General features: G+C 54.4%; 1 protein-coding gene across 1 annotated transcript in view; it reads right to left on the bottom strand.

Annotated features, from left to right (window-relative positions):
* Positions 1 to 641: 641 nt before the first annotated feature.
* Positions 642 to 16,620, bottom strand: part of C2cd2 (C2 calcium dependent domain containing 2) — a 50,993-nt gene continuing 35,014 nt past the window's right edge. Inside the window, exons 12-14 of the mRNA XM_026379426.2 lie at positions 14,292 to 14,419; positions 12,265 to 12,580; positions 642 to 4,363 (exon numbers count right to left, since the gene is read on the bottom strand). Coding sequence (XP_026235211.2) covers positions 4,143 to 4,363; positions 12,265 to 12,580; positions 14,292 to 14,419 — 665 coding nt within the window. The 3' untranslated portion in view covers positions 642 to 4,142. The remainder of the gene's footprint in view (positions 4,364 to 12,264; positions 12,581 to 14,291; positions 14,420 to 16,620) is intronic.

Below are 16,620 nucleotides of genomic sequence, written 5' to 3' on the forward strand. Positions count from 1 at the left end.
GCCAGGCCCCATTGCCCCACCACAGAATCGTCACCAGCCCCACGCCAGCAGACACCCTGGCACCCGTGGCTGAGAAGGCACCTGCCCCCTGCACCTACCTATTGCCAGCAGGAGTCCAAGGACGGACGGACATGTCCTGCCTTCAGCTCCAGGTGGCCATGGGCCTTGGATCTTTCCAGGTCAACACAGGGCCTGTGGCAGCCACCGCAGAGGACAACAGCCTGAGGCATGCCCTCGAGATGCCTTGATCCTCCTGCTTTGCTCCCAAAGCTGCACCCCAGCCCAGGGCTTCCCTGCCCCGACGTGCCAGGCTCCACCAGGGCCCCTGGCCTGCGGAGCCCACGGTGTACCATGGCCCAAAAGGGCACTGGAAATGCTTTCTGTGGTAAGTTATTTTAGCCCAAAGCCTAGACAAATGCTCATTGGCTTCAAAATCCTATCAGAAAGAGGAAAGTCCTTTGCCAAGAATTAAGGATGAAGACACAGGGCAGTGGCTACCTCCTCTTGGGTCAGCTGGCCTGGTGGTTAGTCACAGGCAGGAACCGAGAAAGGCCGCAATTGAGAGACCCTTGGAGGTGGTCACGGACTCTTGAGACAGCACAGGGCTCCACAAAACACAGATAGCTGAGCATATGGTGTTGCATGTGCACGTTTATTTCTTTCAAAGGTCATTCATGTCCTAGCCACACGATCTTCAGAGGAAACTGCCCGGAGCCAAGGGCACGGGCTCACGAGACTGGCACCTGTTTTTAAAGTGCTTCCAAGGAATACAGCCATCGCCATGGCATCGGCCACCGCGCTCAGAACCACGCCAGACCTTTCCACCTGGGAGAACTTTCTTCTCTTTTTAAAATGCAGCTGGATGTGGCGTGGAGAAGACCATGCTGCCAGCCAAGGGGTGATGCAGCATCGCTGACCCAGGTGAGCCGGGGGGTGGACGAGTGTCCAGTGCCTCCAGCACGGGGGACAGGAGTGCAGGGGACTGTGAGCCAAAGATAACCTGAGCTTGTAGTGCAGGGTGAGGCGTTGCTTTGGTAATCACTTTGGGCCAGTTGGGGGCCGTGGAGAGAGGGGCTGATGTGAGGCTCAGTACCCAGGCCCGTTTCTGTCTCAAAGAGACACATGTTTGACTTCCAATGTCCATCAACTTGTAGTCTGTGGGTTCAAGGCCAAGAACCTTAAGTTTATTACCCAGAAAATACCCACTTTGGGTGACAGCAATGTAATTCATCTTTCCCTTTCTGCTCAAGAAAAATTGCAACTCTCTGTAGATGTGGCCAGTAAGACCAAAGCAAAAGTCCAGACGGGCACCTAATTTGTCATTGGCTGGCAGCACCTGGCCAAGTACCCATGGCGAGGACCGAGGGCTGGTTGTGAACTTAAATTTGAAACTAGATTGATAAAGTGCTCTGTCTAATCCTCTTTGTCACAGCAGGTTTCAGCTGGAACAAAGAGACCCCTACTTTGTTATTGCTACTTTCACACACACACACACACACACACACACACACACACACACACACAGGTGCACTGCATTCCTCCACAATAGACGAAGGCTCATCCTCAAGCAGAGGAAGGAGCACCTGCTCAAGACAGGCAGACCCACATTGGCATGAGTGTTCATGAGGAATCACCTTTAAAATGCCACTCTGGGAGTCTGGGTGGCACCATCGGTTAGCATGTGGTACTTATAAAATGCCACTCTGCAGAAATTCCATCAAGACAAAAAAAATAAATCCTCAACTGGGAATAAAGGAGATTGACACGTAAGTGTGGTCAGCATTCAGTGTAGGATCTTAATCACCTTTAAGACATTCACTTTAACATAAATACCTCACATTGTTAAAAAAAACAAAAACAAAAGGCAGACCTAGATAAACAGCGTGGGAGGGAATTTCACAGTATTGCACCCTGTTCCTCAGGATGCCCCCTGCACCCCAGAAGCAGTTTCCTCTATGACTCAGAAAGGCCACTCAGAGATGGCGAGGGTGCACCCCCAGGAGTGAGCCCCAGACCTGGGTGTTGAACAGCAACAGAACGTTCATGGGGGGACCTGGGAATGAGATGGTGAAAGCATTTCTTCTATTTTTTTTTTTAATTGAGCCTACCTGAATTTCAAACAGACCAAAAAAAAATTTTTTTTTAATATTGTATAGGTTGAGCATCTCTAACCCCAAAATCCCAAATCTGGAACTTTTAAAGCATCGAGGAGCTCAAAGAGCTTTGAATTTCCAGGCATTTCAGATTTTGGATTTCTAGATTAGGGATATTTGATTGGTAAAGTCTGTTCACACGTTCAAAATCCAAAAGCACTCTGCAACAATTTTGGCGTAAGAATTTCAGGTAAGGGATGCCCAACCTATACAAATATTTCTGATGGGATTCTGGGATTCGGACACATAACACCCTCTTAGATTGGATTCTCTGATGTCACAGGTCCTGCCCATTGCAAGACAAAGGACAGTAATACTTCAACTAAAACAAACCATTGAGGTGGCCCCTCCCATCCCCCAAAGCTAGTGGCAATTACTAACTTTGGGGACTAACTTGCTATATACTTTGGAACTTTACAATGGTTAACCTTCAAATGCAATCTTTTTTAAAAAGCATGGTTAAAAAGTCATTTTAAAGTCACTTGTGCATTTGAAAGTGAAATTCCCAGTGTAGTTTTTGAATCTCTCCCTCAAAAACAGGAAAGAAAAAAAGTCCTTCAGTTTTGACTCTCACCAGGGACCTTGCTCCTGGATGGCTCTATTCCCCTGAAACACACTGTGAAGGGTTAACGGGCCGTGGGAAGGCGCACATCCACTTGCCCATCTGCTGGAGGTCAGGGTACACCAGCCTTCTCCATCTTACTGGAAGAACAGCAGTCTCATTAAAGGGTCAAAACGTGCCACCTCAGGGACAATCACTCTTTAACAAGCACGTCCGCTGGCATTACACATTCAAGAGTTGGAGCATCGTCTGTGAATGACCCAAGTCACAGGCGTACTGATGAGGGGAGCTGTTTGCTAGGTACACAGGGGTTTTAAAAGTAGGTGCCAAGCTTATCATTCTTCCCACTGGAACCAAAACAAGGACACCCCAAAATGTGGCCAGGAGCACCATTCACAGCAGAAATCTGAAGAGCCCATGAAATCAATCTCCAGGTTTGGCTGTTTGTTATTCAATTCCCATTCCTAAGACGGACACCTGAGATACAAAATAATTTCTTCTAGTGCCCTGCAAGTACTTGGTTTTGGCTGTAGGCAATATTTGGCAAAAACCGTGTCCACGTGCACCCGCGCACGTGTGGGGGTTACCATGTTCTATGAGGTGTCACTTATTGCTCCCAACTTCCTGGGTCAGGCTCGCCTCGCCCTGGTCTAGTAAGTGCACCGGACGGTGAGGAAATCTGCACGTGGACTGCTCCCCGGCATCCGGAGCTTCTGACGTGGCAGAGGAAGATGGGAGAACCACGTCAGCACTTCCATTATTTCCGCTGGCAAGTAGACTCGGAGTGGCCGTGGGGAAAGGTTCAGTATAATATGCATAGGACATACTTAGTGTTTGCATAAGGTTTCAAGTTCTATGGCTAACAGCAAAGGCAAAGGCCTCCCTATATTTGTCAAAGCAGTTCATCAATTCCTATCATAATTTCTTCAGCAAAAATTCTGCCCATGTTCCACCGCCCTGCCCTCCGGGCCAGGTGTACTCTTTTATCTAAGCAGCAAATTAGGAGAGGTGACCCATCCATTCTGTTCACAGTGACAACCCAGAGGGCACACCTCCCCATGACATGGCCCAGGCATGGGCCCCAAACACGCCCTGCTAGAGGGCTGCGTGGGTCAGATCAAATCCCCAGCGGTCCCTCCCAGGACCCCCTGAGCATGGTGTTTCTCTTGCAATGAGCTCGTCTCCTAACTGTGACCTCGATGCTTAGGTGGGGGCTGCAGGTCCCACCAGGATTCTGGTGGCAAACTGGGCTTTGTCAGTTCTCTTTGGGGGAAGCCTCTGGCTGGAGACACAGATGGTTCTTCCCCTTCAAAAGACCGAATTGCCGGAAAAGCCAAGCTGGAGGAGTGGGCATGTGGCAGCGGCCGGCACTCCTGCTCCGTCCTGGTGAGGGCACCGTCGGGGGTGCAGGGAAAGAGGCAGGCGGCCTACGTGCAGGGCTCCACGGGGGCCCCATTCAAGGCGCTCTTGCCCCGGTGCTTGGACAGCAGCTTCCTGTTGAGCAGCCGAGTGAGGGTCGCCCCCTTCTTCCGGGCACCCTCGTGCTGCTGCAGGAACACGAGGTCATTGTGTGACTGGCTCATGCTGGGGTCTTTCTGTGGGTGCCGTCGGCGGAAAAACAGCTTGGCACCCCTCCTTAAAACTCCTCCTGTAAGAGGCAAGCACAGGGCCATCAGGGGCTGCGGCAGACCCCAAGGACCAGTTGAAAGTGAGAGAGAAGACGCTGGGCGCCTCTGAGGAAGGGCCCACCGGGTCCACAGAGCCCCTGCTGCTGGCTGGGAGGCCCGGACCTGGTCCTCACACAGCCGCTTTCAGAGGGAAGGAAAAGGGGCTGGGCTCGGGGCAGCAGCGCTTGCCTGGCACGTGGGAGGCACCAGTTAGACTCTCAGCACTACATATAAATAAAGGTCCAACTAAAAAACCAAAAACGATGGAGGGAAAAGAGGACCTGACAGCGGAGGCCATGCGTCTGGACCACTGGGGAGCGTCCACAGCCAAGCCAAAGGCAGCAGGTTCTTGTCACCTGGCCACAAGGGCCCTCTGCCCCTCCCCAGCACCAGGAAGGGGTAAAGAGCAGCACAGTGCTGTGTACCCCAGGAAGGATGGTCACCCACAAAAGACCAGATTAGGGACCCTGAGAACAGTGGTACTTACTTTCTCAGGAAACTCAAATATTTGTTCTTTTGGGGATTTTTTTTTTTTTTTTTTTTTTTACTAATTTTTATGTAGTTCCTGATCCAACTGTGTATATACAACTATATACAAATAATATATACATTTATATGTTTTAACATGTATGATTATAATATAAAACTTGTGTGTGTGTATATATATATATTTTTGTACACGCAGCTTATATGACTAAGCCATATGAAAACTGTTAGTTGATCTTTTTAATCTACAGAACCTCAGTTTGGGGGTGGGGGTGTAGCTCGGTGGTAGAACACTTGCCCAGCATGCGCAAGGTTCAGTTTGTATGGCTTGACTTCCTGCCCAGGGTCTCAGGTGGGAGATACCATGGTAGCCTCCGTAGCCACCTCAACAGCAATGGTTCCCTGAGGTCAGGTGCAGACAGCGGCTCAGCTGCTTTCCATAATGCGCTTGGGCCCCTAGCAGGCAGGGCCCAGCAAGTCCTGCATTTCAAGGCAGCCTGAGAAATCCATCACCACTTGCAGAGGTGTCAGTGACTAGAAGATGACCAACCTGATCCCGAGGTGAGGAGACTCAGCTTCAGTTGGGAGTCTCACAGACACAGTCACTGTGATGTGTGCCAGTAGCCACCAGGTTACTGGAAGGAGAGGATCAGGCTGTCCACTCCTATGAAGGGACCCAGGCCCACATGAGGGCCACTGAGGCCAGGGAGACCTTGGTGTGACCCAGGCCCACATGAGGGCCACTGAGGCCAGGGAGACCTTGGTGTCAACTAGCAGTGACTAAGGAGCCACTCTGGGGCTGGCTTTGGGGCTGAGCTTCCCTGTCCTGGAAAAGAAGCTGGAGTGCCCCAGGAGTGGGCTGAATGTAACCTGGTCAAAGCTGCCAGAAGACACCGTCCTAAGAACACTGCTCTGTGAATACGACTGTTCTGAAGAACCACTGTGGCATATTTTTACAGGTGTCTGAAGTTGGGAGCCCATGGGTTTTAGGAGTGCTGGATAGAATAGGAAGGTGTCAGGGAACAGATGTGAGTGGTGGGAACATGGGGAACAGTTCTGCCAACGGGCCCACCCTGCTGATCCCCAAATGCTTTCTTTTAAAAAGCAATTTACCTGCAGCCCTGCCAGGCTGAAGTCAAAGGCTCTGCTGCATTCCTCAGCAAACCACCTGTCATCCGCAGGAGAAATGCAGGCCCCACTGCCCATAAGAAGGGCACAGGTTACCCTGGGCGGAAGGCAGGTTGCTGTGACCCTGACACAGACCCGATTCCAGAACTCGGGGAGATCAAGACTCCAGCCATAAACTCCGTAAGAACAGGTTCCAATTAGAAGTGGTCAGCATGGACCCAGTGACTCTGAGCTGCCCTGGCCCTTTACCTTGTGCAGTGGGAACTTGGAAGTCTGATGTCATCCTGCTATTAAAGAGGTGGACCTGGGCGGGACGGACTCTCTGGAAACTTCCCAGGACCCAAAACAAAACTGGAGGGCAGGAGGGGCACGCCATCCTCTCTGAGAGATCCACTCTGTCCCTTGAGAGTGTCCCCTTGTCCCCTTTTCTGATCCCTTCACTAAACTTTGCTATTCTTTTTTACTAAGACTGTGACTAGCCTGAAATGCTCTCAAGCAAGAACACAAGAATCAGGTAGGACCTCCCCGCTGCCCGCTCCTGACCCTGAAGCTCCGGGAGGGCAGCAGGATGTGTAAATGGCAGCAGATCTGTGCGACACACATCCCCAGAAAATGCCACGGGTCATGAAAGACCCTCGAGGGCATCAGGACGGCCGGTGACCTCCTCCAGCGGGACCCAGCTCTGGGTGTGTCTGGGTACCAAACGGCATGTGCTGGGCGCGGTGGGCTCCTAGGCAGGGGACCCCAGCTACAGGGGGCTTGCATCCTGAGGTTACCTCAGGCTGGGGGTCCTTCTGTCCTACAGGGGCTGTTTCTGGGTTAACCTGGAAGTCCCCGAAGCAAAGCACGAATGCATGGGACCCCACACTTGGAATAGAGACAGGGCAGGGGAGTCTGAGCGGTGTGTGGGGGGGCAATGGAATTCTGGGGAAGGGAACAAACCAGTCTGTATCCTGTGTCAACCTGTGTCCTGTGGGAGGGTGTGTCCTGAGAGGGCCAGTCCTAAAGCCCACTGCCTAACTGTCCCTGCACTGAAATTTGGCCTGCAGGCTAGAGCCAGGGCCTGAGGTGTGTGCAGGGCCTTAACTGTCTCCTTCCAAAGTCCACATGGAACTCTGACCCCAAGGACCTCGGAAACGGAGCCCTTTACAGAAGCAATCAAGTTAAAGTCAGGTCATCAGGTGGAACTGATCCAATATGCCTGGCATCCTCAAAACAGAGAAGCCTGGACACAAAGATGGACACAGAGGGAAGACGCGTGAAGATGCGGGGGACACAGAGGCTGGTCATGTTTCCACAAGCCAAGGAAGGCCCAAGAGTGTCGGCAAACCCCAGTCGCCAGGAGAGGCCGGCCTAGGCTCTCCCCTGGGCCTCAGGGGGAGCCAGCCCTGCTGATGCTTCACTCTGGGACTTCTGGCCTCCAGACGGAGAGACAGGGACCCCTGTTGTCTGAACCACCGAGTGCGTGACACTCTGTCCTGGCCTAGAAAACTAACACAGCCAGAGAGGCTGGGGAGCATCTGGCCTGAGACGGAGTCCAGACACCCTGCACAGCCTCCTGCTGGGCCCTGGAACCCTGGTGGCCAAGTAGAAGAGGGGCAGCAGAGTGGTGGCCACAGGGCAGCAGTCTCAGCCCTGGGACGTGGCCATCAGCCAGCATCAGCCAGAGAGGGCAGCTCAGGCAAGGCCTTCGCTTCCCTTTGGCTACTCTTCTGCTGTGTCACATCCTCTGTCCCTGGGCTGTGCAGACACAGGGCTCTGGGGACAGAAGGCACAGTGGCCCATCTGTAGGGCATAGGTGCCTGGCTCCAAAGGGACAAGCGCTGGTCCCCAGGGGTTCAAGGGAAGCCAGAACCTGGGGACAGACACACTGGGAAGGGGCTGTGCTCCCCTCCCGGTGGGCAGCCACCTGCTGAGGGCAGCTGCATTGCCCAAGGGTAATTGTGCATAGTAGGAGGTTCAGAATGAGGGCCGAATGCCCTGTCTCCATGCTGGGTGCCCTTCATGGCTGACAGCCGAGCCTCTGGTCCACCGTGCCTTGGACCCTGAATGCAGTGCAGGACCAACCTGCACGTCAGACTGGATCACAGGGTCCTTGTCTTACGCGTGCTGCTGGCTGGAGTTTCTACTGATGGGTGTTAGTGGTGGGCACTGCACACCGTGTGGAGGGGCCTCTGGTGGGGCCTGTGCAGCAGCTCTGCCTTCTGTCATGTCCCTGTGCAGCGTCACATGTGCCCTCGGGCACCCTCTCTGCAGAGGACTGTGGGACTCACACGCGCTCCCCTAACCTGACCCCTCGGATTCTGTGGGGACAATACGGGCTTCTAGCAGAGAAGACAGTCCTCAAGGGGCACCCAGCGTGGAGAGAGGACATTCGGTCCTCGTTCTGAACAATGGCCAAAGTCTGTTTAAACCTGCTACTATGCACAATTACCCTTGGGGCAAAGGACGTTGGAAGAACTATGGCCACAGGCTTGCTGGGTGATAGGGACTCGGCCACTCCATCGGTGAATGTGAGGGTGACCCAGAGGGATGAGTGCCCTTGCCTGGCTGCTGGGAAGTAACGCTACCTGGAGCCTGCCTGTTGCTTCTCGACTAATGACCATGATGGCCAGTGTTCTGTGTCAATTTGGCCACAGTGCCCAGTGATTCAACCGAACACAAGTCTCGGTGTTACTCAGGAGGTATTTTATGAAGCTAACACTCCTGACATTGAGGAAATTACCCTGGATAATGTGGGTGGGCCTCAGCCAATCAGCTGAAGAATTTAAGTGGGAACACAGAAGGTTTATCTAGAGAAGAAATTCTGTCTCAACACTGGAGTCCCACCGCCAGCCTGCCACCTGCCCTGCATATTTCAGATTTGCAGGACCCACCATTGTGTGAGGCAGTTCCTTAAACTATAGAACCTATTGGTTTGTTTCTCTGGGAAACTGATACTACAGCTCCTGGTTTGGTAGGCCCCACTTACTCTGAGCCACACAATCTGCTACCCTTTCTGGACAGGGAAGTTCCCACCACACCACCCTCGCTCCAGGGCAGGGGCAGCTGTGGCCACTGTGACTTCAGGACACCTGACTGCTGCATTCAGGCTACCTCACCTGTACCCCAGGCCGTGGGAGCAAGGCTGAGCCCTCACCCCCAACCACAACCTCCAAGGGACTGAGGGTGCAATCTGGGAAGCAGATGGTGATTTCCAGAGGGTGGAGAGCAGGAGGGAGCAGGGGAGGCTGTGGCAGGTGCAGAGGGACACATCTGGCTGTCCTCCATAAGAACCAGCACATTTGGGAGCTTGAAGGCTCCCGACACTAGCCACAGTGAGGTAGGGACATCCACCACCCGGATTTGACCAGATATACGACACATCCCGACAAATCCCCTAAATATGTACAGCCGTGAGCTCATCCAACATCCTCCAGGCTGTTCAGGGAGATGGAAACACTACCTGCCCTGGCTCCATCACACACACCGAGCATGCTCCAGATCACACACCATGCCATGCCTTTGTGCAATTAAAACAATTAGTAAAACAAAATGTAGATGACAACAAAAAAGGTACAACTTGGAGGTTATCTGAAAGTTGAAGCAAATAATTGAGATTTTTAAACAGGAGACAGAAAAAAAAATGTATTTCCCTGGTTCTCAGGAAAAAACATCACAAGGAGGCTCAAGTATAAACAAATACACATACAGGAAGCAAAAATAATTATTCTAAGTTATAGCTCTAATGTCTCACATATTTCCAAAACATTTCTATTTGTCTCTTTGGAGTCTAACAGATATAAGTAGCTCATGGAGGAATCATCTTAAAGTCCTACAGGTAGGAAAAAGTGGCCAAAACAGAGACCTGCGTAACTGTGGTCTGCGGCTGGGAACAGCTCTCAAACGCACGCTGGACAGGCGGGCGGACAGGCGGGTGGACAGGCGGGTGGCAGAAGCCAGCGCCCAGGAGGGGAAGCCTGGGCTCCCTCCCTGTCCACCCAGCTCACTGGGGGCTGCGTCCCTGCAGGCAGAGCGCAAGTCGGGGAAGCAGGACGGGCGGGAGAGGACGCAGCGGTCCTCCCCTGGCCCAGCGCTTTTCTCAGAGCAAGGCAACATGTAATTAAAAGATAGAAGACAAAAAGGACTTACTGTGCAGACACTTAACTCTGGTCGGCAGAGCGATCCTCTTAAGTGAGGGGGAAGGGCACGGAGGCAGAGAGCGGAGAGGTGAAAAGAAAAGCCGCAAGAGCGAAATCAGAACGCGAGGAAGAGGACCGCTGCACATCGCTGAGCGGACAGCGGGCAAGGTTTCCACCCCCACGCCCCCCAAGATCTCCCGAAAGACATCCCTGTGACTGGTTCCACGGGTTGGTGGTCTCCACCCATTCACACTGTCGGGATGCTCCGGCAATACTTTCTTAGATTATAAATAAACTAAGTCCCGGGAGCCAGTTTCCTGTTTTGGAAGCACCACTGCAGTGTGCAAATGTTCCCAACCAGCTCCATTCCAGAAGAATTCCAAAGACAGCATCCCCAGGAGTCTCCCACAGACTCCAGCTACCCAGTGGATACAAGTGGTCTGTAAACCACAGACTCCACAGAATCATTCCCCTGTATGTTTCAGAATTTTTTTCCCGTGTAAAATGAGAAGGATCTGGCAACCACAACAGTCTAATAACATCCCAGAGATGCTATCGCAAATCTCTTGGAAAACACTGGAATGGGAAAAAATATGTTGTTTTTCAATTCATCCAAATACCTCCTTTAAAATAAAAACAAACCTGGGGTCAATGCATCAGTGCCCCCAGAGTGAAGTGTGCTACTTAGCTGAAGTGTCCTCGACAGGTCCCCAACCAAATGCCCAGAGCCTGGGGCAGATGAAGCATGGGTGGGAGGCAGCCCAAGCCCCCATCCAACCTGCCTGACACCTAGATTCCCAGAAGGCATCATCCACCTGGCCAGGGAAGGGGAGGCTGGAAGGCAGGGCACAGTGAGGGTGGAGACGCGGGGGACTGTGGGAAACCAGAGGGCAGGGAGCAAGGGGCGGAGGAGGAGGACTGGCCTCTGGATGGACAGCAGGAGCACATCAGCCATCTGGGAAGACGCAGGGAGGGGCGAACTGGGTTCCAAGACGGCAAGAGGAAGTGGACCGTCAAAGTCGGGGGAGGAGGGATGTCCCCAGGCCCTCGAAGGCTCTCGCCCTCAGCACAGTGGGACGTCCCTGAGGGCTCAGTGAGGACTGCCCTGTGCCCTGCAGAGTGCTCAGTAGCACCTGTCACCTCTACCCACCAGATGCCAATAGAACCCCACTCCCTACTGTGATCCCCAATCTGCCTCCAGACATTGCCCATGTTCTCTAGGGCAAAAGTCCCCAGTAGGAGAACCAGGTGCCTGTGGCAGTGGGAACAAAGGGTGGGACAGGCTGCAGCAGAAGAGCCCCAGGTTTCCTGACCCCTAGAATGACCAAGAATTCCAGGGTGCACGGTGGGCCTTCTTGGGAGTACTGAGAAGCCTGCTGGAGCCCCAGCACCCACACGCTGCCCTCAGCCCCACCTATCCCGGCTCCTCCAGAGGCTCAGCCTGCCCCTGAATGGAGGAGCGCAGGAGAGGGGCACACGCAGTGGGCACGGTCCCCGCTAGGGAGGACACCGAGGCTGGGTGCATTTGAGGTCTCTGAGCCCCACAAGTGTTCCCACAGGTGACTGGGATGCCGTGGCTCAGGCCAAACTCTACACACCTGAGAAGCAGGTGTGGCTCCACAGCGAGAGTTTAGTGCTGAGAGAAAGCCATGGCTATTCTAAGAAAGGGGTCACATTGCTTCTTTCCTCCTGTAGCCCCTGCCGGGTTCAGGCACGAGGCTGAGGCTGGGTTTCGTTTTAGTTTGAGGGGGTCTGGGGGCAGATGAGGTGAGCGCCAATCCCACGGCCAGAGACCTGGTCTCCCCAGGCTTTGCTGTCTCTGGCCCCACCTTGGACTTGGCTCCTGGTGACTTCGAGAGCAGGGGCCACCCTGCTCCCAGGTGGATCCATCCCAGAGGGGAAGGGGAGCTCTAGGCATGAACATAAACTGCCCCAAATGCAGAGCTGGCCTAGCCACTCACCCTAAGGTCCCCAGCCTGCCCCGCAGGCTCTCAGTGGGCATGGGCATTTAGCCCAGGGGAGGGACGGGCTGGGATGGAGCTCGGAGGACAGAGGAAGGGAGGCTGATGGCAAGAACCCAAGTAGGGTGGACACCAGCGTGAGACTGAAGTCACCAAGCAGGGGGCCCAGGGCTCGGGCGCAGGTACCTTTAGGCTTCTTGGCAGCGCCAGGCTCTGAGATGCTCAGGGAGCTCTCAGACAGCTCGTCCCCATCAGGCTCCAGCCGGGCTGGGCCTCCCCACGCTGCCGCCAGGGGCTCCTTCTCCAAGTCCCAGGAGTCCAGTTCCTTCTCCTGGGGTTTTAGGGCACTTGGGTCCTGGGCTGGCTCATCTTCCACTGGTGGGGCAGAGGCCATGGCCGCCTCTGCGGGACATGGGCCAGATGGGGCGTCCTGGCGGGCGTTGTCCATGGAGGATGCATAGTCCTGCATCAGGGCAGCCTCGTGGTCCTGAGAGAGTGAGGTCTGTGGGGAAAATGCACCATCAGGCCGAGGGTGAATGCACAGCCGGGGCAGGGCAAGAGGTCAGGGGACAGTGGAAGGTCAGGGGGCCTGGCACGAGCGCTGATGTTCTCTCTGGGGTCTTATAATGGGAGCAGCCGGGCTGGCCCCTCAGAGGGCACTTGTGCCTCGGAGCTGCTAAGAGTCAGGCCAGGGCTGCTCCCCTCCACAACCCAGGCGCAGGGCTGCCCGCAGCCAGGGGCGGCCTAGCACTCACAGCCGAGGGCAGTCAGGACGCAGTGGGTCCCTCCCCGCAGACAGGCGCAGCGCCCAGAGCCTGGAGGTGAGATAGTATATAAGAGGACAAAGGAAGTGGGCTTGGTGTTTCAGATTTAGTCTTTCAATCTTTGTTCCTACTGTGTTTTCAAGTTACTCACAAGCAGAACTTCATTGGAGGGCACTTTGTATCCTTATAAGAACTGCATTTATATGTAAAATAAACGTAGTCTCTGAACTCCTCTGGGGTGGGGGTCGAGCAGTGGCTCAGTGAGAAAATGACTGGGCAGGGAGGGCTGCAGGGTCCGTGGAGGCTGCCATGCTGTCCTCACTTGGGTGGCACTTACCCAGGTGAGCTGCTCAGTGACAACTGGCATGTGTACTTTACTAACATAAGGACTAGCTTGCAGAAGTGCCTACTGACTCAAATGGGACACTTTGGGAATCAATAAAAATTATAACCGCAGTGGATTGCAGATATTAAATTTTAAGATTTGTAAGTTTGTGATTCTAAAATAAAGCTGTAGAGAAAGCACAGGCCAGATGATCTCGGGTCTTGCCTTGGTTTTGTTCATTCATTTACCCAGGTCTGAAAAGAACCACCATTGGGCCTGGTGCTCTGGAGGGGGCCACCTGTTGGCTACTACTGGAAATGCACCCAGGAACCCAAAAGAAATGGTACCTGCCTGGGTGATGCTCAGGGCCACCTGTGAGCCAGTGTCCTGGGGACTGAGGCCAGGTCACTCACACTCTGGGTACAATGGAAACGTGGTGACTCACCTTCTGCCCTCCAGCCCACCCTCCTTTACCTCGGGAGTCCAACCCCGCTCCCTGGGCCCCGTTCAAACTTCCTCCTCCTCCTGCAAATCAGACTCTCCAACCATCCCACCAGCAGTTAATGTCAAAGCAGAGTCAGGGTCTCCTGAGGCCCTGAGCTCTGGGGAGCTGCCCCCCTGTAGCTTGGGCCACGAAGCTGCCGCGAGACAGTCCCGCCCCCTCTTGCTCCCCACGGACACCCCAGGGCAGGATTTGGGAAAGAGTAGGGATTGGGGTATTTTTTTTACAAAAGTCTTAATTTCTCTCAGATAACAAAATAAATCAATATATGTTGTGAAAATTAAAATGCTTTAGAAGTGTGTAATGTGGAAGAAGTTCAAGTTCTCCAGAAACCGGACGGTGACGAGGGTGGGGTCTGCACCAAGGGGAGTGATCCATCAGCCTTCCCTCCCAGTGAGGACGTGTCACCAGCCCCTCAACACTCAAGGCATCGCTGGGCAGAAATGAACAGCACAAGCTGTGCCAGCTCCCCGCCTCGCAGCTCCCTGCTGGGACAGGGAAGTCTCACACCTGCCAAGGGGACTTCCCAACACTGTCCTGTGCCTGGACTGACCCTTCAAGGGCGGAAGCCGAGGTCCCTGATGGACACACACCCCCCACGCCCCCCTGGCCCTGACGGTACCTTGGAGATCCCTGAAATGATGATAGTGCTCTTCTTTCGGGGTGACTTGAGTTTCAGCTTGGAAGACTCGCTGAGCTGCCGGATGGCAACCTCAGCCACAGGATCGGAGCCATTCAACACCAGCAGTTCTGCAGCAGGGAAGGTAGTGCCGAGATCATGAGCAAAACCAAATGCTTCGGGGAACTTCAAGGGGTGACGGAAATGACTGGCAAACATCTCTGATACAGGGCCAGGGCATAAACTCTGGAGGCTTTGCAAGCCATGTCTCTAAAACAGCCCCTCCCCGAGGCTTTGGATGACCTTCAGCAGTAGGGTTGAAATGTGAGGAAAGTGGCAGGCAGACCCAGCACCTCTACCCTCCGGGGAGACTGAACCTTGAAAGGCAGGGCTCAGGAAGGGCCACGCTAACCAGCAGGGCCACCAGCTTCACGGTGCTCTCCCCCCACAGGAGCTCTCGGAAGAGCCGTGTACACGGACCTCATCTGCTCACTCCCAGACCCCATGAGGCCAACTCTGTTTTTGATTTTTTCCGAACCTCCATTTGACAAACGGGGAAAATGACGGATAGCTGGGTGAGAGATGACCAGGACGGCCTCTGACGCAAGGCACAAGGTTATAACCTAACTGTTCTGCTGAGGAGACGTTAAGAATGGCGGAGATGTTAAAAGGAGCTTTTCCTACCGCAGCCTCAGCCATGGCCTGAGGGCCAGAGAGGTCAGTTTCCAAAGGGAGTGGGTGGGGACTGCTGGCCCAGGCCCTGTGGTACCGGGTCCCCAGCCCAGAGCTTGGGGTGTCTCAGGAAGGAGTGGGCCTTTGGTCATTCATAATGAACCTCTTTTAACTGCATCCAGTTTATGCTAACGAGGCTCCCCTTGCCTCAGGGGAGAGGCAGGGACCAGGGATCCCCAGTTGGTTCAACATCAATGACCAGTCATGCACTCCACCAAGCCAGTAGAGTGGAGCCCCCACAAACCCCTGAACGACAGGCTCAGAGGGCTTCTGGTCTAGCACCACTAAATGCCAGGGGGAGCACATCCCGGGCTCCACAGACAGAAGCTCCAGCACGGGACCCTTCTTGCCCTGGTCCTGGGTACCTGCTCCCTGGCTGTGCATCTGCACCCTTTAGCACAGCCTGGTACATCTAGGGACGTATCTCCCTGTGTGCTGTGAGTCGTGACTCCAAACTGGTAACGGAGGGTCACGGGCTGGGGGACCCGATAGGTAGCGTCAGAGTGTGGGTCCCTGGGGCACTGTGGCTTGTGGCTGGCACAGACACAGGGAGGCGATAGTCTTGGGGCTGAGCCTTTAACCTGTGGGTCTGAGCTAACTCCCGAGGCCAGCGTCAGAACTGAGTCACACTGCAGGGCACGCTGCTGGTGTCTGCAGAGAAGGGGAACTGCCTGGCTTTGCCACACACTTGGTGCCACAGTGTTGTGAGTAGAGGCCAGTTTTGTCCTTAGCCTCTGGCTCACAGAGAAGGGTCAAGAGAAAGGATCTGCACCAAGGAAAAGCCACCAAGAAAAGGGAGGCAGCACAGCTGCCCCAGGATAGCTCTGCCCTATGCGCTGGAGGGAGCAGTCCTCGGAGCTGGTCATCATGCAGGTGCAGCCCAGAAAGCCACAGTTGTCCCTGGTTGCCCAGTGGACAGAGACCTGGGGTGGCCCCACTGCCAGGGGTAGTCTGAGGACATCTGCCCAGGTCTTTTAAACCAGACGAAGGGCCCCATGGCATGAGGACTGGAGCGCACTGGGGCAGGGCCCTGAGGAAGGGCATCAGAAGTGGTGGCCAAGAGAGGGGCCTGGGCTATGTCCTGGACACTGCAGGTGGCCCAGCAGGTCAGGAGCCATAGAGGCATGGGGGCCTGCCAGGGGAGGGCAGTTGCCAACTGCAGGACACAGAACTGTCCCAGACTGGGGTGGTTGCGCGAGACCTTCTGCTCCTGGCGGGCCTTGCCCCACCTCTGATCTCAGTAAGGCCGGAAACAGAAAGGAGGGTGAGCGAGAGAAGCGCCCACCTGTCCTTTCTCTGATGGGAGGTCACAGGAGGGCCAGGGAGAAAGTCCAGCCCTAAATTCAGATGTTGCTGTGATCCAGAGACACACATCTTTCCAAAGACGCTCGTTCCCCGAGAACCACCATCAAAACCTGAGATGTGCACAGAGGGCTGGGAGCCACTCCTAGCCAGCAGGCTTCGGCAGACAGCGGGACACGCTCCAGCCCTGGGAGCGGCTGTCCCCACAGTTCTGCTTCTCCAATAGCATCAACGTCACCAATGTACTGAAGAGCAGGAAAAATTATGTTCAGAAAGGCCTCCTTTGGGTTTTTGTACT

The sequence above is a fragment of the Urocitellus parryii genome, chromosome 2 (genome assembly GCF_045843805.1).
Source record: "Urocitellus parryii isolate mUroPar1 chromosome 2, mUroPar1.hap1, whole genome shotgun sequence".
In the NCBI taxonomy this organism is placed as follows: domain Eukaryota; kingdom Metazoa; phylum Chordata; class Mammalia; order Rodentia; family Sciuridae; genus Urocitellus; species Urocitellus parryii.